Consider the following 24,897-nt stretch of genomic DNA (forward strand, 5'->3'; position numbering starts at 1 on the left):
GGCGCTAGCGCGGAGGCGGTGCCGGGCGCGGCGCAGAGCGGAGGATGCTGCGGGCGGGGGCCGGTGCCGCCGCCGCTGCCGCCACCACCAGCCCCGGTGCCGGTCCCGGTGCCGGTCCCGGGCGGGAGGGCACCCCCCCGCATCCCGCCCGCTGAGCCCCGGCCCGGCCATGGGGGCTCTGACCAGCCGGCAAAACGCAGGGGTGGAGGAAGTGGATATCCCCGCTAATTCCGTCTACAGATATCCCCCGAAATCCGGTGAGCCCCCGGGGGAGGGGGGTCCCGCGTCCCTGTGCCGCCGCTGGCTGCGGGAGGAGGGGGTGGGAGGGAAGCGAGCGGGGCAGGGACCGGGCATGACCTTGCTCCGGTCGGGGATGTCCCCTGACCGCACGCAGCTGGGGGGGGGGACACCCTAAAAATATAGGTCTGGTGCTGGGCGCCCTGGCTCCGTGCGGCGGAGATCACCTCTGGGTCCGCCCGCGGGGTGCCCCCTCGCCGGGTGCCCCTTTGCCAGCCAAACCCGGCTCCCAAACTTGGCTGAGTTCATGCGACTTTAATGATATTATTATTATTATTTGTACCCGCGGTCTGCGGCACCAGGCTGGGAAGGCTGGAGCTTGCTTTATGGCCGGTCGCTCTGGTGCTGGTTCCTCGGGAAAAGCCCAGGTTTAAATTCCCGGGAGGATGAGGGAGGCTGGGGTGGGAGGGATTGGAGGGGATCCCTCCTTCCCAGGGCCCTGCCCCATAGCAGCACCCCAGCTTCTGCCATGGGGAGACTTCACCTTCCCCGGCTCCTCGCCCGGCTTCCAGGCTCGGCGGTGATGTTTCTCCCGCTCCCCAAGCCGGCCCTGTCTCAAACCTTGTGCGTGACCTTGGAAAATCCGTCCCTTCCCTCCATGCCCCGGTTTTCCCTGCAAAGGGCCAGGCTGAGCGGGTGTCCGGGGGGGCCATGTGGGAGTCACAGTGGGGAGAGGTGATGGAGTCCAGTCCTTGGGTGGGTAGTGCTTCAGAGCCGCAAAAATACCGGTATCAGTGGACGATGCCCAGGAGCACCGTGCGTGTATGCAGGGATTGCCACAGGATCCTTGCGGCATTCAATATTATTAATAGCTAACTATTTTGGTAGTTAATAGGATAAAGTAAACGCTTGGATCATTAGTGCTGTGACAAATTACTTGCTAATTACAAATAAAGACCTCCTTAGGAAGAATTACAGCTGACACAAAACGTACTCTTGTCCTGAAAAAGCTATGCTTAGCTTTTTTTTTTTAAATTTTAATATAAAATTGGTTGCACAGCTGGCTGACACATCTGCGGTGATGGGGGTTAACCGGGGCACTGCGGGGTAGAGATGGCCAATCCTTGGCAGCTTGTCCTCCCGCGGGGCTCCCCCAGCTCCCCCTTTTATGCAGTTTCAAGGCCTTTGTCACCCTGATGCCAGGTGAAGCTGGACCACCCCATCCGTGGGCTTGCTTTCTGCAGGGGCTGTGGCTTTGTGCATTAAGGGGTTTTGTCTTGGGACTGCTTCTTATTTAGGGGCTCTTGAAATATATGAGCATGAAGGGATGGAGGGTGCCAGTACTGTGCCCTGCTCTGGGGGAGCAAGTGCGCTCAGCTGAGCACTTCCAAACTCATCTCAGCTGGCAGAGGATGCCAGGCTGATGCTTAACTCTGGCTTTCAGGGAGAAACTGGGGCTTTCGGGTGTGCTCAGCCAGGCTGGTCCCACTGATGGGGCCTGGGCAGGGCCCAGGGGGATGGTCCCCATGCTGGCCAGGGTCCTCGAAGAGAGGGGCAGGAGGTGCTCAAGTGACATGGCCATCTGCACTGGGACGAGGGCAGGCTGGTGACAGTGGGAGATTAGGGCTGGTTTGCTTTTAATCCGAGAGGGGATTTGCCTTCAGCACTGCCAGCAGCCAAGAAGGAGGCAGGGGAGGACATGCCAGGCAGCGGAGCTGAATCCTCCGTGGCGGCAGCACTTCTCTCACCTCGAATGCTGCCTGGAAGCAGCCACTGGCTTTGGAAACATGGCCCTGGTGGGGGGGGCGGTGTGTGTGTGTGTCTCACCGGACCCTGGGGCATTTCCCTCTCTCTGCAGACGTGGCTTTGGCTGTTCAGCTGCAGGCTCGCTCAGGATGGCTGGTGCAGCCCATGGGAATAGGGCAGTTACCTCTTGTCCCAGTTAAGTATGTCCCCTTCCCATCCTGGGGGTCCTGTCCCCTCCAGGCAGCATGCAAATGGGATTATTTAAGCCAATATTTTGAAGCAAAGGCTGGGATTTACTTCAGTGGCTCTAATCTCATGCTGGCAAAGGTGATGGGGGGAAGAGCAAGCGGGGGCTCTTTATGGATCCCACTGCCTGGCTAGCCGGATAACTGTTGGGGCAAGTCTCTGGCTTTCAGTCCCCGTCCCTGGCTGAGGCTGGCACCGAGCTCCCGAGGCACGCAGGAGGTGGGACTGTGAGCGGGGCCCTGGCTGCCTGGGTTAACCAGGCAGTGACACCTCCAGTCCTGGGGGCACAACCCCATGGTGGTGGCACTGCCACGGCACAGGGAGCAGCCGGGGGGGGGGTGCTCCCAGGGCCATGGCAGGTGATGGCTGACGCAGCAGTGCCACAGCCAGGGTTTGGCTTTGCCTCAGGCTGCCACTGGCTCTGCCCTCTTTAGAGTGCTGAATTAAATAAGCCACAGCGTGCCAGCTCACCGGGCAGTGAAGGGATGACCCGGGGCAGAAGCACCCGTCACCTTTTAACAGGCCCAGGCAGTGCCGTGCCCATTGCAGCACCCTGTGCTGGCACCCACTGCCGCAGGGTGTCCCTGTGCCGGCACCATGCCATGGCCACCCGGCTGGGATGGCCGCAGTCTGTGCAAAACCCGGCGCTTCCCTCGCCAGGAACGTGTGGATGGGCTGAAAATGAGCTCTTCTATTTTAGCTGCTTTGGAGAGCAGGGCTGTGACCCTGCCGAAACATCCAGGCTCTGACGTATGAGAGCCAGAGGCTGTGTTACCAGAGCCGAGGCAGACTCCAGCCCGGCAGCGATGGCTTCGGGGATGATACAGGACATGTGCCACCGTGTGCCAGAGCCACGGGCGCAGCCACAGCACACACCAGGGTCTGCACCCACGGCGTCCTCTCCTGTCTCGGGGCATCTGGGCAGGGTGGCATCCCTGGCACTCGTGGAGAAAAGGGGCTGACAGCATCATCGGCACCGCCTGGTGCCAGATATGTCCCGTGTGCTGGTGCCGACAGGCGTGCAGGACGCGCTTTGTTTGCCAGGAACCTCAGGCAGTTTTGATTTATTCCTCCTTTCCAGCAGCCGCTCTGTTCAGCCCCTCCCGCATGCTCGCCAGCCCTCCGAAGTTTAAGATCTCATTAAAGCCCAGCTTTCCCTCAGCAATGTGACCGTCCTTGATGGGCTTTCCTTCCCTCGGGGTAGGTGTTGGTTAAGGATTTATAATTAGCTGATAATAAGGTGGCTGTGGCTGGAAAAGCACTTCCCTCCTCTGCCAACCCGCCATGCCCATGGGGTCACTGGCACCCAGCGGGGCTGGCATGCTCCTGCCGATGCCCTGGGCTTTCCCGTGCTGGTGCTTCTGGGCAGAGTCCGGCATGACTCAAGGCTCTTATTTAATGGCAAGGTTTTTGGAGAACCTTCCCTGGAAGGAAGCACAGGGCCAGTGCTCTCTGCTGCAAAGGGGGACCCGAAGCCCCTGCGCCATGCATGGGGTGCGCTGGGAGCCTGCAGCACCCATGGGTTCTCCCAACCCATGGCAGGGAGGCTGGGCGATGGCAGCGTGGTCCTCGCCTGCTCTGCCCATCCTATGGGAGCCCCTAGCACCCACCAAACCATGGCTGGGGCCATCGCAGAGAGCTTGTGCTCCATTTTCCAGCTTTTCCCCAGTGCTGGGGTAGCTTTTCTGCAGGTTTAAATATAACTTTTTTCCATCCTCTGCTCTCGCCCCAAGTCGGTGCCAGGGAAAGCTCCAGATAGCCCCATTCTCCCCTAGCTGTGCCGCTGCGGGCACCTCCGAAGGCACTTTGCTCTTGTTTGGTTGCTTTTTTTTTTTTTTCACGTGGCTGTGTCCTTCCCCAGGGAGCTGCCTATAAATTATGTACGTGGAAAATGGGACCAGAAAGCAGCAGGCATCAATAATTGATGGTTGACGTTTCCTAACGGGTGCGCTGCATCCGGGCATCCCCACGCAGCGGGGCCTTCGGGTGAAGCTGTATGGCTCTGCTCGTCCCTCGTGCCCCGGTGTTAGATCTCTTCTCCTCCTTCCCTGTGAGCTTTGGGCTCAGTTTTGGTTCTTAAATGCGGTATTAAGGACTGATCCAGCCCTAGGCAGTCGCTGCATCTGCTGGGAGGTAACTGCAAGCTCTGACTTCAGTTCCTACAAGCAGAGCTGCAGCCCAGGCTTGAGCTCCTTTATCTGTGGACCCCAAAGGTTTAGTGTCGGGGTGTCCCTAGGGGAGCTGTGGATGCCTCTGTGCTGTTGGGTTTGGGGTTTTTGCAAGCTGGACCCTGTCCCTGTGGCCAGCGGGATGGAGGGTGCTGTGTCCATCTTCCATCATTGTCTCTCCTGAGTCCTGGTGTTTCTGCTCACCCCTCACCATCCCTGTTCACCCTCCCCCTTCCCTTCCTTTTCCCACCTCAAGAAGTCCCAACCTTCTTGCCCCTGGATCTCGCGGGCAAGGAGCAGGCACCAGTCAGCTCCTGGCCAGGTTGGGGGGAAAATCTCTCTTGTAGTTGGGAAGTGCCTGGCCTGGAGGCGGCTCCCAGCCTGGGGGATGGAACACGCTGGTGTTTTGGCTCCGTGCTTTACTGTGTGAGGGAAGAAGGGACACCAGTCATTGCCTGGTGTTCATCAGGGCAATGTGGAGCACTTTCTGGAGGGGTTGCTGACCTTCTGGAGGGTCTACAGCCCCCCAAAATCCCCCCTCCTGGAGATGAATCCTTCCTAGGGAAGGCTGCAGGCTGAGAACTGGCAGAACTCAGTTCAGTTGTGCTTTGCCCACCTTACCGGCAATGGCTGCAGCAAACCCAGGCAGGCATCTGGCTGCAGGCACCCTGCCTTGAATGGCACACGAGGTCCGTGACGCTGGGCTTTGGGCAGGAGCAACCCTGCCTGTTTTGAGAGCTGCATGCCTGGTCTGTGCTGTCCCTTCCCGGCAGCATCCGTGGGGGTATAGGAGCCAGCCTGGGACTCCCAGGGCTTTTGGTGCTCTGGTAGGACAGGCTGTGACCGCTGCCTTTCCTGCCTCTTTGGAAAATTAGCTGGTGTTTATGCAAAAGATTAGCACTGCTCTCCTGCTCCGCCGCCCCGGGAGCCATCTCCCCTTCCTGCTCACAGACCAGGATTTGGCCACCCCTGCCAGCGCGGGAATGGTTGAAGGTCGGGGTGACCTTGGGTGGCTCAGGCTGGGCTGGGGCTCGCAGCGATTTCCCGGGCAGGGAAAGGGGAGCAGACGCTGTGCTCGGGGAGGGATGCAGCCGAAGCCCCCGGGGTGTGACTCTGCTCCCGTTAAATCCCGCTGCATGGAGCAGCCCCCGGGCCGGGCAGTGCCGTGGGGCTGGACCCTGGCACCGGCCTCTCTCGGCTCAGACTTCGGCCATCGGGGTGGCCAGGCAGGGCCAGGACTGCGGGCAGGGAGAGGGGAGGGCAAGACAGGCAGAAGGCAGCCAGGACGGGTCGCTTCTTGTCCAGTCCCCCTTCGCCTCTGCCTGCTTGGGGGCTGGCAGCACACGAGCTCAACCCGAAAGGCTCCCAGCAAGGTGACCCTTGGGACAAAGCCACCTCTGAGCCATCGATTTGGTGGCTTCGTGCCATTCCATCGCCTGGTTGAAGCCCCGTTCTACCCCTCCGCTCAGGCGGTCTCTGTGGTTTCTTTCCAGGGAGCTACTTTGCCAACCACTTCATCATGGGCGGCGAGAAGTTCGACTCCACGCACCCCGAGGGTTACCTCTTCGGCGAGAACAGCGACCTCAACTTCCTGGGGAACCGGCCTGTTGTGGTGGGCACTGGGGGGAGCAGGGCTGGGGGGGGGAACATGGGGCCTGGGCATGTCCCTTCCCAAAATGGTGGTGACTGTGTGTGTCATGGGGGTGCATGGTATAAGGCTGCTGGCTGTCACCCCCCAAGGGCAGAGCCAGCCAAGCACACCTGGGGTGGCCCTAGTGGATTCTCTGATGTCTAATATAAGGGTTGGCTACTTGCTGCAGCCTGTACTCCACTGGGGACTAACCCAGGTCTCCTCTCAGCCTGTCTGCCCGCATCCACATGCTCCACAGCAACATAATGTTATTGCTATATCTCTCGCCTCGCTGCCGAACTTGAGTTGCAAGGGGTGAATAGGTTTGCAGGTGGTTGGGAAGGGACTGGGCGATTGCGTGACCTCTGCTTTTGGGTGCCGCTCTCCGCACTACCTGTGTTGCGGGTCATCGGATCTGTGCATATTTTCCAACCCGTAAGGGCTGCTTGCAGGCATAAACCTGCTGACTTAAAAACATCAGCTGGTGAAGATGATGGTGAGGGGTAAATGGGCTGATTTAGCCCAACTCCTTCTTTCTCACTCCCTCTCTGAGAGCTGCTTTTCTTCTTGCCTTTCCCAGCTCAGCCAGGAGCCATGTCCCAACCCAGGTGGCACAGGGTGAGGGACATGCCAGGAACAGCTCTGGTATGGTGCAGGGCACAGTAGCTTGGACAGGAGCAGGAGAAAGTATTCCCCAAGCTCTAGCAAAAAAGGCAGGGGGTTTGTGGGGGCTGTGGGCTACATCGATGGATTTTGCGGTGCTGGGTGCTGCCGGCTCCAGCTGGTCCTGGGGTATGGGGAAGCCCGGCAGCAGAGAAGGTCCCTAGACCTCATGATCCTGGAGATGTTTTTTCTGCTTTCTGCCTTTGGAAAGGGAGGAAATGAGATCAGGGTCATCCCCACGGCGGGTTTCACCTGTGGGGGTAAGGTCCCCTGCTTCTCCGGGTGTATCTCAGTGGGGCAGCTCACCAGCATTGGCCAGAGCTGGGGTGAGGGTGGGGGTGTCAATTATTAAAAAAAATCCTAGGTGAGGAATCAAAAGGCACCAAAGCTTTTCTGTTGAGTCAAGATAAATTTGCCTGGTGCTAATGGCCCAACTCTCGAATGCTGCCTGCTCTGTGTTGGGCTGGCGAGGCTGCTGCCTTCCTGGTTTGCTTTTCCTCCTTGAAATTGGCTTTGTCAGTGTTTTGGCAGCATCGTACGGTCCTTCAGCAGGGAAGTGCCCAGCCCTGGGCTGTGCCAGAGTGGGAATCCCAGTAGAGCCAAGGGCAGGAGCACCCCCCAAAACCCATGAGCATTGATGGGCAAAGCCAGCACCTTTCCGTCCCCTGTGCTTCCCCAGAAAATGAAAAGTCAGCACTTGGGTTCTCTCCCCAGCAGCGAGCACTGAGAAATCCTCTTGATTACAGTAAAAGCCTCTAAACTGCCCAGCGAGCAGTTCCCGAGTCAGACGCCCTGACAGCAGAAGCAGCGGGGAAGGTAAAGGAACAGCTTGGAAACAGCAGAAAGAATTAATACAGCATTGCAAACTAAATTGCATTGCTCCAGCTTAATTACCAATGGCCCTGGGCTGCAGAGCTGTGACTGAGGTACTGTCGCCCTGGGGAGTCGGGGGCATTTTGGGGCTGGGCTTTTGGGTCAGGCCAGTTTTGAGGGGTCGAGGAGCACCTGTGTTGTTTCTGGTCCAAGCCTGCATCCGTGCACTGTTTGGGCATCTCTGATGCCGTCTCCAAGACCTGTCCTGATGCTTCTTGGCAGTAATGCTTTCACATTCTGGCAAGCTGTGAGAGCGCTGGCTGGGCTGGAAATGTCAGAGATGGCCAGTGCTTTTTAGTGGGGGATTTATTTGGGGTTCCTTGGATGTCAAGGGCCAGGGTCTTGGAAAAACTGCATCCCAAGTCCACTCTAAGACGAGCACCTCGGCTGAACTATTAACAGCACTGCTGCCCTGAGGATGTGCAGAGCACCCAGAGGCTCTGCAGACTCTCCCCTCCACAGATGCGGGATAATCTGGATTTTCCAGCTTGGGACTGGTTCCCAAGGGGCTGGGAAGGGCATTGCAGGTTTAAGTAGCTGCCACCATGCTGGGACACCTCTGCAGGGGCCAAGGAGTGGAGAAGCTGCTTGCAGCACTTGGAGAGCATGGGGTGTTCTGGGGAAGCTGGGGACTGTTGAAATGTGCTGCTGGGTTTCCCTGCCCACGCAAACCTGCCTGGGTCTGCTTGTAGAAAAACCCCAAGAAAGATTTTTGAAGTTGAGGGGTTTTTTTGGTTTTTGGGTTTTTTTTTTTCACTTTAACAGAAGCTGGCCTGGACCAAATGTCACTATAGGTACATGGACAGTGTTTTTAAATGGGTAACTGTTGCAGTGAGATGTTTTTCTGATGTTTTTCAGCTTGATTTAAATTGAGGAGATGCAAAAAGTCCTTTAAACAGCCCCTCTCTGATGTGCAAATCCGGCTTGCAAAATCTCATTCAGAAAAAACCCCAACCCCCCCAAAAAAGAGCCCAGATGTGGGTGTGAAAGAGCCCAACCGTGACGGCAAAGCAGTTTTTACAGCAAGAAATTTGCCTGCGGTGCTTCCCCATCCTGCCCAGCCCAACGGCCCCCCACAGGGCTGTGCCCGGGGACCCAGCTGCCCCTTTCCTCCTCCATCGCCCACCCACCCCTGGGTGCTGTGGCAGGAGGGGGCTTGCACCCATGGGTACTATCCCTGCCGGGGTGAGCTCTGCTGCTTAGCACAGGCTAGTTTGGGTATGGGACGGCAGGGCAAGGTGCAAATGAACAAGATTGGATTGCTTCGCTAATTTGAATAGCAGAGGATGTATTGCGACATAGCATGGCATGTCGTGACATGGCTTGGCTCCAGCCTGGAGGCCTTTTCTCACTTGCTCCCTTCCAGCTGCAAGGGACAATCCTGCAGGTGCCCTGATAATTCTGCAGGTGCCCATTTAGTGCTTGTGACTCCTTAAAAAGCTCATTAACAGCAGATTAATGACTAGGCTGTCCTTTTCCCCTCCCGGAGGGGAAGGAGGGGGTGGCAATTCCAAGGTGCCGTGGATTCATCTTCAAATGAATGGCCTTTTGATGCCGCCGGTGGGACCAGAGCCATGGGACACAGGGGAGTGATGCCCGGCTGGCAGAGGAGGGATGGGGCAGGCCTCTGCCTGGTCCTGTGAGCTGCCTGTCCCATCCCATCCCGCTGAGCCCTGCATGGGTCCCCAGCCAGGGTGGTGGGGACGGGGAGGGTGACGATGGCTTTCCCACGCGAGGGCGCCAGGGACATGGGAAATGGGCACCTGGCTCCCCGCGGGGCATCCCCAAGTGCCATCTGCAATTCAGTCTTGTCCCCTCAGTATTGGGGTGCAGCGGGCACCTCGCCATCCCCAAACCCCCCCATCCAGGCTGGGGACAGCATGGGGGGATGAAGGGACCCAGGCAGCCTGGCTTGGTTACCTATTCCCTCTCCCAAGGCAGCAGTTGAGCCCTTTGGCTCTCATGAGCATCTGTCCATCCCCAATAGCACCTGATGCCCTCCTGGCTCTGGCTGGCACGTGGTGACAGCTTGCCAATGACCTGGGCATTAATCCTGGCATAAACCCCTGTCCCTCCAACATGTGTTTGTGTCGTCCCCCCCGGGGGGGCTGATCCCTTCCTGGGGCTCAACCTACCTGAGAGATGGAGAGGGATGGATGAAGGGTCCCGCATCCCTTCCCTGGTGCCCTTGGTCTCCCTTGGGTGGCTGCAGTGCCAAGGAGGGGGTGTCCCCTCTCCCCAGCAAGCCCTGTGGTGGCTGCAGGTGGACAGGAAGGACAAGGTCACCTTGGAGGATGGCTCAACACCTCTCCCTTGCGGCACTGCTGCCTGCCTGGTGCTGCCCAGCCACCCCGTCGGCTCCCCACTCTGGGCACAGAGCTGAGAGAGACCCTGCCACAGAAATCCCATCCATCCTTGGAAGAAAATAGGGATGTTTGTGTCCATTCCTTGGCTGGCAGGCAGGGAGGGAGCTCTGGCCTCCCCCTGCCCAGCCTCATCCAGCAGCTCCATGCTGCATCAGCAGCCTAAAAATACATCGGCAGCTTCCCGCCTGCCCTGTGCCCCATGTTCCCCTCACTCTCCAGGCGAAGGGACAAGGAACGGCCCTTCTCTGCATGCCCCGGTGAAACTGTCCCCTGCAAGGGGTTTTGGGCTAGCTCTTTGCGGAGGGATGTCCCTGTCATCATGCTACCTGGTACCCAAGTGCCAGCGGGAGCTGCAGGTCCTTAGCACCCCTCAGGATGTGCAGGCCACCCTGGGTCCTTGCAGACAGGGTGTTGGGTCTGGGCTGGGTCACTGGGGGGTCCGGGGATAAGGTCCATGGCCGCTGTAATCCCCTCCTTGTGCGTCTGCCTACACTGGTGTCTCTCTCGTCCTAGTTCCCTTATGCTGCTCCACCTCCTCAGGAACCCGTGAAGACCCTCAGGAGCTTAATCAACATCCGCAAGGACACCCTGCGCCTTGTCAAGTGAGTCCTGTGGGGGGAAGACAGGGCTGGGCACCCCACAGCCGTGAGCCACAGGTTTGGCTGGATGCTCCCAGGGGATGCTGAGCATGGGGATGCTCTCATCTTGGCACAGGCAGATAGAGGGGACAAGCCATTGCTGTCCAAATGTACCCCTTCCCCTCCCAGCACGGGTGAGCTTCCCGCATGCGGGCACTGGCTGTGCTGGCTCCACTGCAGGATTAAAGGAGCTTAGTGCTGCCTTTGAAGTGCTTTGCTTTCTCTTCCTCCCCCACCTTCCAAAGGCTTTGTTGGAAGGAGGCTGGGGATTGCAGCTGGGACGGGAGGTTTGGGATCACAGTTGAAATCTGCCTGCGGCACTTCTCAGGCTGCAGGCTTGACCTTGGGCATGCGGGGCCCTCCTGGCGTGCCTCAGTTTCCCCTGATGGAGGGGGGCAGTCCCTTTTGGGGCCATTGGTGCCAAGGGCAGCTTCGTGCCAGGGGATCAGTCCTCGGGCACCCTGAGCCGTCCTTGAGGGGTGCCGGTCTCCCGGACCCTCTGTTCTCCCCAGGTGCTCGGAGGAGGTGAAGACCCCAGGGGAAGAAGTCAGCAAAGCCAAGGTGCACTACAACGTGGAGTTCACCTTTGACACAGATGCCCGTGTGGCCATAACCATCTACTACCAGGCGAGCGAGGAGTTTCACAATGGGGTGGCGAGGTGAGGAGCCCCAGCCTGGTGTGTGTCCATCTCCCTGGCCAGGGTGTGGGGCTCTGCTGATGGACATGGAGCCTTTTCTCCCTGGAGCATCACCCCTCCTCAGGGCACGAGGCAGCTGCCAGCAGTGCTGAGGATGGAGGGGGGCTCATTGCCTCCTCCGGGTGCCGCTACCAGGTCCCTGCCAGCCCCCGCTGCCTCCTTCCCCATCCTGTCCTGCTCCTTCTTATTACCTCCAGGTCAGAGCTGAGACCAGGAGGAATCATTGCCCCTCCTGGTCCCCTCCAGGTTGGCTGCAAGTTTGTCCCTCTCCCACTCCTGTCCCATGCTGGCTGCCCTGGGGTTATTTTAGCCCCGTGGATTATTTTAGTTCTTGCCTCAGCCCCAAGAGGCATCCGGGAGGGGAGGAGTGACCCCCCTCTATCCCATTTTTCTGGCATCCTGTGAGCTGGGGGGGACCAGGAGGAGTGTGGGGACACCTGCAGTGCCCCTGACTCTGTCCTCTCTCCATGGGACAGCTACATCCCCAGGGACAACAGCCTGCAGTCGGAGACGGTGCACTACAAGCGGGGGGTGTGCCAGCAGTTCTGCGTGCCCTCCCACACCGTCGACCCCTCCGAGTGGAGCGAGGAGGAGGTGGGTCCTACTGGACTGCGGCATCAACCGCAGGGTCGGGTACAGTTACGGATGCGGGATGAAGCCTCCATCGCTGCTCCATCTCACCAAGGCTCTCCTCCTGTCTCTCTCCAGCTGGGCTTCGACCTGGACCGGGAGGTGTACCCCATGGTGGTGCACGCGGTGGTGGATGAAGGAGAGGGTGAGGAGGGGGTTCCTTGCTGGGTTGGGCTTGCCCAGCTGCTGGCAACGTGGTGCTAGCCCTTGTACCAACCAGGCAGAGCCTCCTGCTTCTCCTTGCTGCTGCCAAGGCTCTGCCTGTCCCCTGAGCCCTGCCTGTCCCTTTTTGTCTTGCAGAGCACACTGGGCACTGCCACGTGCTGCTGGCCACCTTTGAGAAGGTAAGTGCCAAGCTGGGGCTGTCCTCTGCCTCCTGCCCCCTTGGCCACCGGGTGCGAGAGAGCCTAGAGAAATCCTGCGGGGCCTGGGATGGTGCTGCTGGGCTGGGGCTATTTTGGGGCTGCTTCTGAAATTCTGGGAATATCCCCCAAATCCTTGATTTTAAGCACCCACTTTTGAGGCCTTTGGTCTCAGCTCCATCTTCTTTGCCCCAACAAGTCTCCAGCCTTGTGATGTGTGTGACATCCTACACCTGCCTGGTACCGGGGTGTCAGGAAAAAACAGAATTGCTACAAAATGGGCTGGTTGGGAGTGAGGTGGGAGCGGTGACAGCTACCGGGTGGGCGGGTGCTCGAGCATGGTGGTCCCTGGGGTGCTCAGCCCCGGTGCCCACCCATGTGCTCTCCTCCCTCCAGCACAGCGATGGCACCTTCTGCGTGAAGCCCCTCAAGCAGAAGCAAGTGGTGAGTGTCCAGGTGTCCCCAAGGAGGTGGCAGCTACTGCCCTGCACACCCCTGAGGGGGAAGGTGGCGAGGGGCTTTTGGGGAGCAGCCTACCCCTGCCCTGCTCCTGCCTCCCAGGGAGCTTGGGGACCACCGGCAATTTCAAGTGCGTTGATGCAGAGAGAAACCACAGATGTTGGGGCAAGGAGGGCTGGCCAGAGGAGGGGACCAGGAGCTGTGGCAGCTGGGGGGGCTGTGTCTCGGCTCCTCACCCCTTCCCCACGGGATTGCAGGTGGATGGCGTGAGCTACCTTCTGCAGGAGATCTATGGCATTGAGAACAAGTACAACACGCAGGACTCCAAGGTACGTGCCTCCATCCTGCAGGTCTCCCCTCATCCCCTCACTCCTTCCCCTAGCACTGGTTCAGCAGCTAAAACACACATGGGGCAAGAGTTTGCAGCATGGCACGGAGCTGCCTGGGACAGTGCAGCTGTTTTGTGTTGGCATTGAAGCTGCTGGAGGCAGAAAGCTGAAGGATTGAGCCTTTTTCCCCCATCCTTTGTAGTCCCTTGGGAGGGTGGTAGCTGGATCTTGCTGGCTTAGGAGGGGACTGTGGGGCTCAAAGCATGGGATGTGCCTCCCCCCTGCTATATATATATTTATATGTAAAAGTTGGGGTGAAGGATGCATCCCTCTATGGGGTGCCTGATGCCTCTGGCCCCATCTCCCAGCCTCCAGGAGGGGAGGGATAAGGTCCCAGGGTTGTGTTTCAAGAGCAGGGACACAGGCAGGACCCCGCAGTGAGCTCTCAGGGCATCCAGCTGGTATTTTTAGGGCACCTACCCTCATGCTACATGGGCTGGGGACCTCGAGGCCAAGCGGTTCCCATCTCTCCCATGGGGCAGGTGGCCGAGGATGAGGTGAGTGATAACAGCGCTGAGTGCGTCGTCTGCCTCTCGGACGTCCGCGACACCCTCATCCTGCCCTGCCGCCACCTCTGCCTCTGCAATACCTGCGCCGACACCCTGCGCTACCAGGCCAACAACTGCCCCATCTGCAGGCTGCGTAAGGGCTGGGGGAGCTGGCATCTCTGGGAGGGGGCTGGCATCTCCCATCCTTGGGTTTTTGAGTCCCTCCAGCCCCACATGCAGTGATGCTGTGCAGTGTGGAGATGCCCCTCCTGGGAAATGGGATGGCATTTTGGGGGAGGTGTGTGTCTCCCTTTGGTGCCCAGTTTTCACCCTGCCCTTCGTTCCCGCTGCTGCAGCTTTCCGAGCCTTGCTTCAAATCCGAGCCATGAGGAAAAAGCTGGGTCCCCTCTCACCCACCAGCTTCAACCCCATCATCGCCTCGCAGACCTCTGACTCCGAGGAGCACTCGGTCAGTGCCCGGCTGAGCCTGGCCCCCCGGGCAGCTGTGAGACCCTGGCCCCCTCCTGGCTGGGAAGGTTTGGGGATGCATGTGCTTCCTGGGGCCAGGCTTTATTTATTTAATGCAAATTGATCTTGCAAAAAAATGCAAGTTCGATATTGCAAAAAAAGGGCTTTCAGTTGGGTGGAAAGATGGCAGATTTGGGGCTTGCATTTGTGCAGGTAGTTTGTCCATTCTCTGGGTTTTGGCTTCTCCCTGGGGCATCCCAATCCTGCTGGGAGCAGGGATGGGGGCAGTGAAATGGCCCAGGGGAGACACTCACCCTGTCTCCCCCCTCTCCCCAGTCCTCGGAGAACATTCCCCCGGGCTACGAGGTGGTGTCGCTGCTGGAGGCCCTCAACGGGCCGCTGACACCCTCGCCAGCCGCCCTGCCACTGCGTGCGCTGGGGGACCCCCCGGGCGCGGGGACCCTGCCCTCGTATGGCAGCGATGGTCCCATGCCCCCCCTGCGAGCCCTCTCGCCCCTCGACCGTCTTCCTGACTGTGGACCCCCAGGGCTCAAGCTGAAGAAGAGCCTCTCCAAGTGAGTACTGAGGTGGAGGTGGGGGTCCGGAGGGGTTCAGGGGGTTGTGAGCAGGGGTGAACCCCTCTGCTTTACCCCCTCCGGGCAGGTCCATCTCACAGAACTCCTCCATCCTGCCCGAAGAGGAGGATGAGAAGTCGTGCACCGAGTCAGAACTGAGGGTCTCCAGGAGGAGATCCCCTGCCCGGCGTGAGGAGGTGAGCACTCTCCGAAACATGCTGGTGATGAGCTGAGGCACTGGGTGGGGTGGCAGCAGGTTTGGGGGAGGCTTGGGATCAGAGGGTCTGGCTGGAGTTTGCCCCTCTTGGCTCTTCCTCCATCCATAAGGATGCCCAGGGGAGATGGATCCACCCCTTCTGAATATCCCTATCTTGTCCTCCCCACGCACGCTTCTTCCAGGAATGTGGTGCAACTCCCGAGAGTGAAAACCTCACCCTGTCGTCATCGGGAGCCATCGACCAGTCCTCGTGCACCGGGACCCCCCTCTCCTCCACCATCTCGTCCCCAGAAGGTACGGCACGGCGGTGCTCGCAGGTGTTGGCAAGGCAGGAAGGCGGCATCACAGTCTTGGGTCTGTCCCGCTGTGGGGGCATGTGGAGTGGGTTTGCGTGGCCCCTTCCTACCCTGCCATGGACGTTGCGTGAAACCCCAGGGTGTCACCTCTGCTTTGTCACCCATAGACCTGAAGATGGAGGGGGGGCCATGGGGGCACTGATTGCCCCTGCTTCATCACCCCATAGACCCAGAGATGGGGGGCTGCAGGCCCTGGGGATCCGCTGCTGGCAACTTTCCACCCATCATGCCTCCATGGCATGCAGCAGGTCCTCGGTCCTTGCCCCACTCTTCCTCATTAGCCCCCTTTTCAATTAGCTGCTGCTGTGCTGTGACTCGCACCTGTGGGCTGGGGGGGTCCAGTGGCACCGCTCAGCCCCTGCTCTCCCCCAGAGCCCGTCAGCAGCAGCCTGGCTCAGTCCGTCATGTCCATGGCCTCCTCCCAGAGCCAGCACTCCCAGCTCAGCACTGACACTGTGTCCTCCATGTCCGGCTCCTACATTGCTCCTGGCACAGAGGAGGAGGAGGAGGAGGGGGACATGCTTCCCTCACCCGCGGCCGCCAGCGCCACAGCCTCTGATGGAGAGGTAGGGGCTGGGGGGGTTGTTGACGGTGCCCATCACCCCCACGTTCGAGAGATTCCCCATGGGATGTAACTTCTCCTCCAAACTCACCGGCACCAGACTTTTTTTTTCTTTTTTCTTCCCCCCCCCCCCCCCCCATCTTTCCCACCTTCTTCCCACAGTCGACGCCTGTGGAGTCCCCAGATATAAACTTCGTCAGCATCTCGGCTGAGGAGCGTGATGCCGAGGTAACCGTAACCGCCCCACACAGGGCTGGGAGCCGTGGTGCCACCCGAAACGGTGGGGGGACCCTGGACATGCCCAGCTCCGGGTGCCCATGGAGGGGGAAACTGGGCAGCTGGCACCGCATTCCCTCGGGGCTGGGCTGGGGAAGGGGCTGTTCACGCATCCGTGTCCCTGCAGGGCTGCCCTGGAGATGGATGGGGCAGTCAGTGGGGCTGTCCCCTATCCAGGATCATCTTCCTGGTCTATGGAAACCCCCAGGGCCAGGGTCGTTCCTCCAAAGGGACCCAGGGACAGACCCCAGCATGGTGCCAGGACCCTGCGGGGCTGCTAACACTCGCTGCCTCTTGTCTGTGCCGCAGGGCAATGACGTGTTGGAGGACGAGGACGCCTCTCCCACGCAGGAAGATGGTAAAAGGCCTGGGTCGTTGTTGTCCCCTTGCTTTCAAGTTCGGTGTCACCGGTGGGCAGCCGAGCGAGTGGCAGATGCTGTGCTGGCCCCAGCTCCCTTGCCTGCTGGCTGCCATCAGGGAGAGCCCTGGGTGACTCTGTGGGCACCGGGGCTGGGAAAGCATCTGTCACAGCAGGGCCACCCATGGGTGGATTGAACACCAGTGGGTGGGGGGAAGCCAGCCGGCCACGGGGACCCTGGTGAGCGTGGTGTGGGGCGCGGAGCAGGTGACGGCTGGAGTGCAGGATCCAACGGTGTTTCCAACGGGCTAAGTGGGAAAGAGGCTTCTCCGTGTTTTTCCCCTCACCCAGAAGGTCTTTCCTCGCACCTCTGAAAGCCACCCCCTTAGGGACCCCTGTCTGGGCTGGTTCCCGTAGGAAGGGGCTGCAAAACTGTTCCCTTTGGGATGCTTTCCTAATTTTTTTTGGCCAGTCCTCAGTGTGCTTTCACGAGCCAATACATGCGCATCGAGGGCTCCTCTTGCTTCCTCCCTTGCACTCAAATAGCCAAGGAAAGACATGGTCACCCTCATGCCATTGGCCACCAGCCACCTTGGATTTCTTTTGGGTGATAGGGAGGCCACCAATGTGTCCCCTCCCACGTTTGCAAGTCTCTGGTTAGCAAAAATATGCCAAAACTGTTCCCCCGTCCAACCTGGACACTGAGCCAAGCTGGAAAGCAGGAACACCCCTTCCCAAAACGTGGCCTCTGCCCTGCAGGGAGGCTCTTGCTGATGGAGAGACTCAAATATAACAACTAGGGATCAACTGGGGGCTGTGGTGGACACCCACGGGCATCCCAACAACTTTGGGAGCAGGACGGCCTTTCTCCTTAGGACACGGTCCTGTGCCCGTTCTCAGCAGGGCTCCTGGATTATTTGGGAACATCCCTCCTGAGGTTTAGTTGCCTGCATCCGATGGATGCAGGTAAGAACTTGGGGGCTGATCTCTCGTACAGGTGATGCTAAGAAGCAGTTACCTCCCTCAGCCCCAAAAGCCTCCATCCCCCCTGCAAAGCTTGGCTACAGCTTCTTTTGCCCCATGCATCCAGTTGCTGCCTCCTCCCGGCATCCCTGCGGCTCTCACGCACGCGCTGATGGTGCTGGAGAGGCTCCGGTGGGAGGTGACGGGTGCCACCGTGGCCCGGCTCTACTGACCGGGGAGCACTTGGCCATGCTGGGGGAAGGTTTGGTTCAACCCTGGGCAGGCAGTGGGGGAGCAGGTTCACGTGTGCCGGTGCCCATTGCTGCATCGTTGCTGTTTTGCTGCCCTCTGATGTGGCCAGTGCAAGGAAGGGAGCAGCTCGGACCATGCCCAGGCGTTATTGTCCACTCTTCACCCACTCCCATCTAGATGCATCATTTTTACCTTTTTTTTTTTTTTTTGAAAGAGGGTGGGGAGGGGAGAGGAAAACACCCAGAAATCCCACACCCCACCACTAAAAAGGCAACAGCAAGCCCCAGCGCCGAGCCGTGGCGTTAACTGCCTTAACTCCCTTCCAGGCCCGAGGACAGGCGCTTTCCTCGGTCTGAGGTGTGACAATAACAATGACTTGGGCATCGCACACGTGAAAGCGCTGGACAATAAACTGTGCTCTGAGGCCTGCTTACCTGGTGAGTGGCCGTCTGCTGAACATGAACTTGGGTTGGGGGGGACAGTTCCACTCTTCCCTGCATCACCCCAGCCCTTTGTATCCATCCCTCCTCTCCCACTACCACCACTGTCATCCCCACCACCACCATCCCCACCAGGTTGTCCTCACTGCACCCCACCACCCGTCCTGCCACGGGGCTGAGCACCAGGCACGTCACCAGTCAGCAGCTGTAGGTCAGGGTGACTTGGCCGGGGGCTTCTGGCACCCTGGGGGGGCACCAGCCCTCCCTGTGGAAGTGGTTGTGTGGCACAACTGTAGCCTGGTCCAGACTCGTGGTGGGTGCAGCAGTATTTTGGGTTGGGATGTGATCCGCAGCCAGTCCAGCCTTACTGTAAGGGTTGCCTGCCTCCCCCCCCTCTTCCTCTAAGGACGGGGAGATGGGGCACGTCAGGTCGGGGTGTCCTTCTGCAGAGCCCCAAAGTTCATCCCTCTTTCCCATTTCTTCATGCTTTCTCTCCCACCCTCCTTCCATTTCTGTTTCCTCCTGCCCTCTCTCCATCCCTTTTTTTCTCTTCTTCCTCCCTCCCAGGCTCCTCCGTCTGCGTGAAAGTTCATGTTCGCTCTGTGCCAACACGGTTTTCTCAACCCACGCTTGTGTCCCCTCACTCTCCAGAGTTGCCCAAAGGTGACAAATGTATTGGTGACCCCAGTCCCTGTGCAGGCCAAGGGGGCAGTGGCCTGGGGACCCTCTGCCCAGCGCTGCAGGCTCCTCTTTGTCAGCCTTTGGGGGAGGAAATGGGGCAAAAAGCCAAGATGAAGCCCTCTGAGGGTCTAGGTCTCCATCAATACATTTGTGGACAAGCTGAAAGCAACTCTGCCCCTTCCTTGCCCCTTTGGCTAAATTTGTGGCAGGTTCCAGACCCACAGTGGGTGCTGGAGAGCTAAGAGGGTGGGTGAAGCCCACTGGAGGGAGGGGAAATCCTTTCTTTCTCCTCTTTTCCTCTGGGAAAGCTTCCTCTCCTGCTGCTTCACGTGTTCCTGGTGGTTTCTATGCTGGAGAAACATTGTTGAGGCTCTTGGGGAGGAATGCCTGCCACAAATGCCCCGTGTCCCCCCCATCACCCTCTGGCAGCAGCTGACTGAGCCCTGCCAGCCCGGGGGGACTGGGGAGGGGGCTGGGGGGGGGTCCCAGCAGCTCCCCTGCCTTTGCTGGGGGTCCTGGCAAAGCATCCCCTGGCTGTGGCGCCAGCCAAAGCCATCCCTGACCGTGTTCCCCTTGGTTGTACCGGGGGGAGGATGAGGAAGGGGGAGCTTTGCAGCCCAAACGGCCCTGGCACAGGGTCAAATTCTTGCTGTGCTGCAAGGACTGCAATGGCCTCGTCCCCTGCCTGGGCTGGGGTGCAGAATCTGGCCCTTGGGCTGAGCCCAGCCAAGGATGTGCTCTCTATCCTTTGGCCACCACATCTGTCCGTGCATCCAGCGGCTGCGCTGCTTGGAGCCCTCGGCAGGGAGCCGTGCTGCCGCCCGCATGAGAGGGGCGATCTGGCCTCGGCACTTGTTGGGAGAAGTGGGGGGCTGCCGCTCGCACTGGGGCTGGGGGCGGAGGAGTGCAGAGTGGGGGCTTCAGGGCTGCCCGTGGTCCCCTGGGGGTGGCAGAGGGGCCAAAAGGAATAACTCCAGGGATGCAGAGCTCTGCCCTAAAGGGGTTGGAGAAAGGTTGCCCTGGGGTGCTGGGGCAGTGAAGGGGAGCAGCTGCCCACAGGGCTGTAACAGCTGGTTAGTTGTTTGGTATTTTGCAACATTAATTTTGTTCATTAGACTCAGGGTAGCTCCTTCCTTCCCCGGCTCTGTCTGCTCCCCGTCAGCAGCCACTCGCTATCAGGACTCGGCTGCTTTGCGACGGAGACAATTTGAGGCATGATTTAATACTGGTGGTGCTGGATTGCAATCGCAGAGCTGGTTTGCATGCACCGAAAAAGTCCTTTTTGGCAGAGGTTTCTTGCAGGTCTGGATGTATCAGCATCCACGGGGCTGGCAAGAACAGTGTGGACTTTTATTTTGGGGCCAGGTGCTGTTTTCTTGAAAGCTTGAAAGAAAATCACCTTGACCAGAGATTACATTATTATTATTATTATTATTATTATTCCTCCCTCAATTTCTCTCGTGGGGAGGTTTTGCTGTGATCAGACCTATGGGTTGGATTTTGCCCTCTCTGTAATGGATGAAGGCACGGGACGTGGTTCCTCAAAGCAGAAAGGTTTGCTCATCCCTAGTGCTGTTGTGAAATCTCTGCAGATTTCAATCTGGTGGGAAAGGGCTTTGGGAGGAGTTGAAAGGTTGCATCCTGGGGATTTTAGGACGCAAGGCTTAAAACCCCCAGATCTGTGTCCTCAAGGGGATCCTGCCAAGCTCTGGGATGTGCAGTGGGTTGCAGGGGCTGTCCCTGGGGCTCAGAGCATCCTCTGGCTGCAGCCACAGCCTCTGCTAGGGACAGGGTGGCATTGGAAAGAGAAACTGGGGAAGGTGCCTGCCAAAAAGGCTGGCAACAAGGTGGGGAGGACTGGGGAGCTGCTTCGTCGGAGGCAGTAGAAGACCTGAAATCCCCTGAGGGCTTTTGCTGGTTTAAACCTGCGGATGATCTGAGCTGTAAGCGATATCGCAGCGGGCTGGGCGAGCTGGTTGGGTTTCGCCAAGATGCTCTTTGGGAGCCGGTCTGCGCAGGGCAGGTCTGACGGCTGCTAATGGCAGGGGGGAGCCCCCTCCTGCAGCCCAAGGGGAGAAGAGGCGGATGGGCACAGGGCCAGGTCCCTGCTGTGGGGCTGGACTGTGTCCTGCTGTCCCCGGCCCCGCTCCTCGGCAGCCTCCCAAGGGCGTGCTGAGCTGAGCTGGGTCTCTGCACCGGAGCACTGCAGTGACTTATGCAATATCAAGCTCTTAATGGGATTTTGGTGTGCCTGTGTATAGGTGTGTGTGTGTATGTGTGGTCCTGTTTAATTCTCCATTCCCTCCGGGATCTGCAGACTTAACGTGCCTCGCTCTCCAGCCTGAGCTCACCATGAAAAGCCAGTCGAAAAGGCAGCTGTCACCTCCCATAAATCAGCAGGCAGTGGGTTTTTGTTGCTCCCTCTCTGAGGAAGCCTCAGCACTTGCCCTTGGCCTTGGGGTGCCCTTGCATGGTCCCCCTGGCTCTGAGCTGGCTCCACACCTGGGCACGGGGCTTAACCTCACTGGTGGGAGCAGTCACCCTGTTTTAGGGGTGCACCCCCTTCCTAAGGGCACCACGTAGCCTCTGATCATTTGGGTGGCGGGACGCAAGCCATGGGCAGGCAGGTCCTCAGCTCTGCCCATCACCCTGCCCCAACTGGAGGGTGCTGCCTGAACCGGGAGCCTGCAGCCGGAGAGGAGGCGTGTGGGGACCCGGCTCCCCCCATGCCACAAGCATGCCCATCCCTCGGTTATCCTCGGCACGAAACCCTGGGGGGCACCACGCATGACGGCCCCTTCACACCGTGCCCGGCGGTGGCGGCGGCTCCCCGTCCTCATCCCAGACCCGTTCGCTGGCGGCGAGCTCCCCCGTCCCCCTGCGGTCGCCCCGTTTGCTCGCTCGGGTGCATGCCCCCGTGCCGCCTCTGCTCCCACCTTCACCATGTGCCTTCTGGTCTCTCTTGCCACGCAGCTGCCGTGCCGGACTCCTGCCCCATTAACATTGAGGAATAGGTATGAGACCCCCAGAGCCTGTGCCCACCTCGCGCCCCATCACCCAGGGGGGGTTGGTGCTGGGTTGGCACCCCTCACCCCGGCATTGCTGGCGGTCCCCTCACTATCCTGGCCAGGGTGACATCCCTTAGTGCCTAACATGCAGCCCCCACAGGCATCTGTATGTGCCCTCTTGCTGGGCACGGTGGGGGGCAGAGGCAGCTCCCTTCCATTTGTCTTATTAAAACCCGGCCACGGTGCACGGTGCTTCCCATTTGCCCCTCGGCATTCCTGATAAATTGGGGGTTTGAGGGGCTCCCTCAGCCTGGAAAGGTAAGTGCAGGTGCTCACCAGCCCTCACTGCAGCCAAAACCAAAGGGGGGGCTGGGGAGGTGGGTGTTATTTGGGGAGACTAAACTGCATCCCCCATGGAAAGATGAACCAAGCGTGCCAGTGGGCTTTGGGAGCTCCTAAACCCCCGTTTTCTCCCCTCAGGCCCGGAGGCAGCCAACAACAACGTGTGGCCGCAGCAGGCACCCTGGCCACGCTGCCCCCCCAGCAGCCAAGACCTGGAGCAGGCAGCGGCCGCCCTGCCCATGTGAGGGCTGAGCCTCGGCGGGGGCACGCACCCCCCCCCCCCGCCCGGAGGGACCCTGGTGTCCAGGCGCCATGGGCATCACCACCTCCACCCCTCACCTGTAGCAGGACTGATTTTCGAAAGAAAAGACGGTAACCTCAACTCGTCCTCCTTGGCCCCCCTGTGCAGAGGGGGGCTGAGAGCCACATCTCTTCGGAGCCCCCCATCAGCACCTTCCCATCTTCTAGCCCTGATGGGGACAGGCTGGGGTCCCCTCCTGCCCCTGGCCATCTCATACCCCCGAGCTCCTCTCCTCCAGCATGCGGAGCAGATGGGACGGGGTCACCCCACAAAGGGGGTCCTGGGATGTGGCCGGAGGGGGATGATGGGAGGAGAGTGCCCAGGGGTACGGGTTAAGGACGAGTGTTGGCATTGGCATACTCGGTGCATGAGCCGGTGACCTTCACGGGGGGGCTGGCTGCCCTCTCAACTTTGCTGGCCTGTGCCCCTGCCATGCCATGGGATGTCCCCATTAATGCACTGGCGGTGATTGTGCCCCCCTAGCTCCCCCTCCCTCCACTCTCCTCCTGGGTAGCATGTGGGCTCTTGGGTCGGGCCCACGAGGTTGTTTTTCCCCAGGGGATGGAGCAGGGGGGCAGGGGTGGGCAGGGGACCTGGTACCCCCCCTGCTCACCAGCTCCTGGGCATCGCTAATTTAACCTCACTGTCTTCCGCCCCGCTGTGAGCTCGGGGCTTGGGGCTGTGCCCTCTCTCTGGAACAAGTGCCAAAAGTGTCACCCCCACCCCGTCCCACCCGTCCTGCCCCCTCCATCGCACTTTGTAGCAGGGGGTGGATGAGGGTGGGGGAGCTGCCCCTCACCCCTCTATCCCCACCCCTTCATCCCCATCCCTCTGGCCAGCACTGGGCTGACAGGATAAGTGGGTTTTTCTCCGGGGGACAGGCACACAGGGACACCAGTGGGGTAGGGATGCAGCCACAGACCTCGGGGACCTGATGGGGCTATGCCAGGCTCCACCCTGGAGAGCATCAGGGACAGTCAGAAGCCACTTTGAGGAGCATCAGACCCAGCATCTCAATCTAGCGAGTTCTGGAGCTGTTTGGGCCAGCCCAGGGAGGGGAGGCTGAGCCCCCCCTTTTCCCCCACTTGGTTTTCTCAGTAGCACGAGCTGGGGGAGACCCCCCAATGCAGACACAATAGCAAAGCCCACCTTCTTGCGGGAGAAAAACATGTTTCAGAGCTATGTTAGGACAGAGATGTTCATGCAGTGAAAGCAAAGTCCTGCAGCAGCCACGGGGTGTGAGCGGGGTGCAGGTCCCCACCGCCCATCCCTGCGGCAGGGCATGGGATGTGCTGATGGCCATGGCTCCTAAAGGGGGATAAAGCCCATTTTGGAGCTGGGCAGTGTTTTCTCTGCTTGGCTCATAGCTGGGGCCACGGTAGCTGCTTGCTCTATGGCCCCAGTATGGGTCCTGCCAGAGCAGGGGGTTGGTGTTGGCCATCCCACTGCTCCCTCCTCTGGGCTCCCTCCACCCTGCTGTGTCTCCCATCGGCTCAATAGCTCCCAAGCTTCTCCCCGGGAACCTGGGGCTAGGCGCATGATGGGGGGGTGACATCTCCAAACTGCCATCCCATGGGATGGGAGCTGTTAACAGCAGAGAGGGCTGGAGCAGCAGGGGGACAAGCCTTGTGCCCCATTCAGGGACACACTGCCATGGTGGGGCAACCCACAGGTTTAGGTGTCCCAGCCCCGAGGAGCCAGCAGTGCCGCGCTGGGCACAGGGAGAGCTTTGGGGGTTCACCGTCATGCTGAGCTGAGAAAACCAGGGGGGGCTGCAGGAGGCCAGGTGCTCCCCCACCCTCCAGCATGGGTAGGGGAGGGAAAATTGAATTGATGCTCCAAGGGTGGTTTGTCTACCAAAGCTCAACCTTCCTTGCAGTTTCGAAGGGGACAACAAGAGCTCTCCAGGCCTGGCCGGGCACCATGGCGTATGGCTGTGACAGTGCTCGTGGCTGCTGGCAGGTCAGAGCAGAACAGGCAGGTCCTTGCTCAGGAGGGTCTCAGGAGGTGACCAGGAGGGTTTTTCCAGCTGCTCTGTGTGTCCCCAAGGCTGCAGGAGCAGCCAGGCGAGCTCGTGGGGTGGCTGCAGACCAGGACTGCGGCTGCCAGCGAGCACAAGGCAATAAAGAGGAGCTGGGAGGACGCTGCGGCCAAGCAGCATGCTGCTGCCGTGGTGCGAGCAAAGAAATGAGCATCCTCTGCCATGGCGCAGGAGAGACAGGATTTTGGTGTGGGTGGCACCAGCGCCGTCCTCGGCCACCCAGAAGGGACAAGGGGTGGGCAGGAGCCTCCAGTGCTGGCAGTGTGGGGTGAACGGCAACAGCCCCTTGTCTTACAGGGCAGCCCCTTGTTCCAGTGATCCGCCTGTCAGGGATTTAAGGAAGGAAACCAGATTGCTGCTTACGACTTTGCTTTGAGCATGTTTTGGATTTTAAGAGTATGTTTAATAAAGGGTATCTTATGTCGATGAAGTGTCCAGAGTTGTTTCGTGGTTACAAGGCGAGG

The 24,897-nt window shown here is 59.6% G+C and overlaps 1 protein-coding gene across 5 annotated transcripts; it reads left to right on the forward strand.

Annotated features, from left to right (window-relative positions):
* RNF157 (ring finger protein 157) lies at positions 1–24,859 on the forward strand. Of its 5 annotated transcripts, XM_069799010.1 has the most exons (21): positions 2–257; positions 5,891–6,009; positions 10,443–10,531; positions 11,080–11,226; positions 11,742–11,859; positions 11,974–12,040; positions 12,196–12,239; positions 12,654–12,701; positions 12,974–13,045; positions 13,588–13,747; positions 13,950–14,062; positions 14,398–14,636; positions 14,725–14,833; positions 15,036–15,147; positions 15,582–15,775; positions 15,934–15,999; positions 16,357–16,405; positions 17,947–18,057; positions 18,628–18,723; positions 21,715–21,755; positions 22,230–24,859. In XM_069799010.1, the coding sequence occupies exons 1-20, from the start codon at positions 170–172 to the stop codon at positions 21,753–21,755; spliced, it is 2,082 nt and encodes a 693-aa protein (XP_069655111.1). In that variant the 5' UTR covers positions 2–169; the 3' UTR covers positions 22,230–24,859. The 5 variants fall into 5 exon arrangements, with proteins under 5 accessions (XP_069655110.1, XP_069655111.1, XP_069655114.1 ...); XM_069799009.1 differs by lacking the exon at positions 21,715–21,755 and having other exon boundaries at positions 1–257; XM_069799013.1 differs by lacking the exon at positions 18,628–18,723.
* The last annotated feature ends 38 nt before the right edge of the window (positions 24,860–24,897 follow it).

This window comes from Haliaeetus albicilla, chromosome 12 (genome assembly GCF_947461875.1).
Source record: "Haliaeetus albicilla chromosome 12, bHalAlb1.1, whole genome shotgun sequence".
NCBI lineage: Eukaryota > Metazoa > Chordata > Aves > Accipitriformes > Accipitridae > Haliaeetus > Haliaeetus albicilla.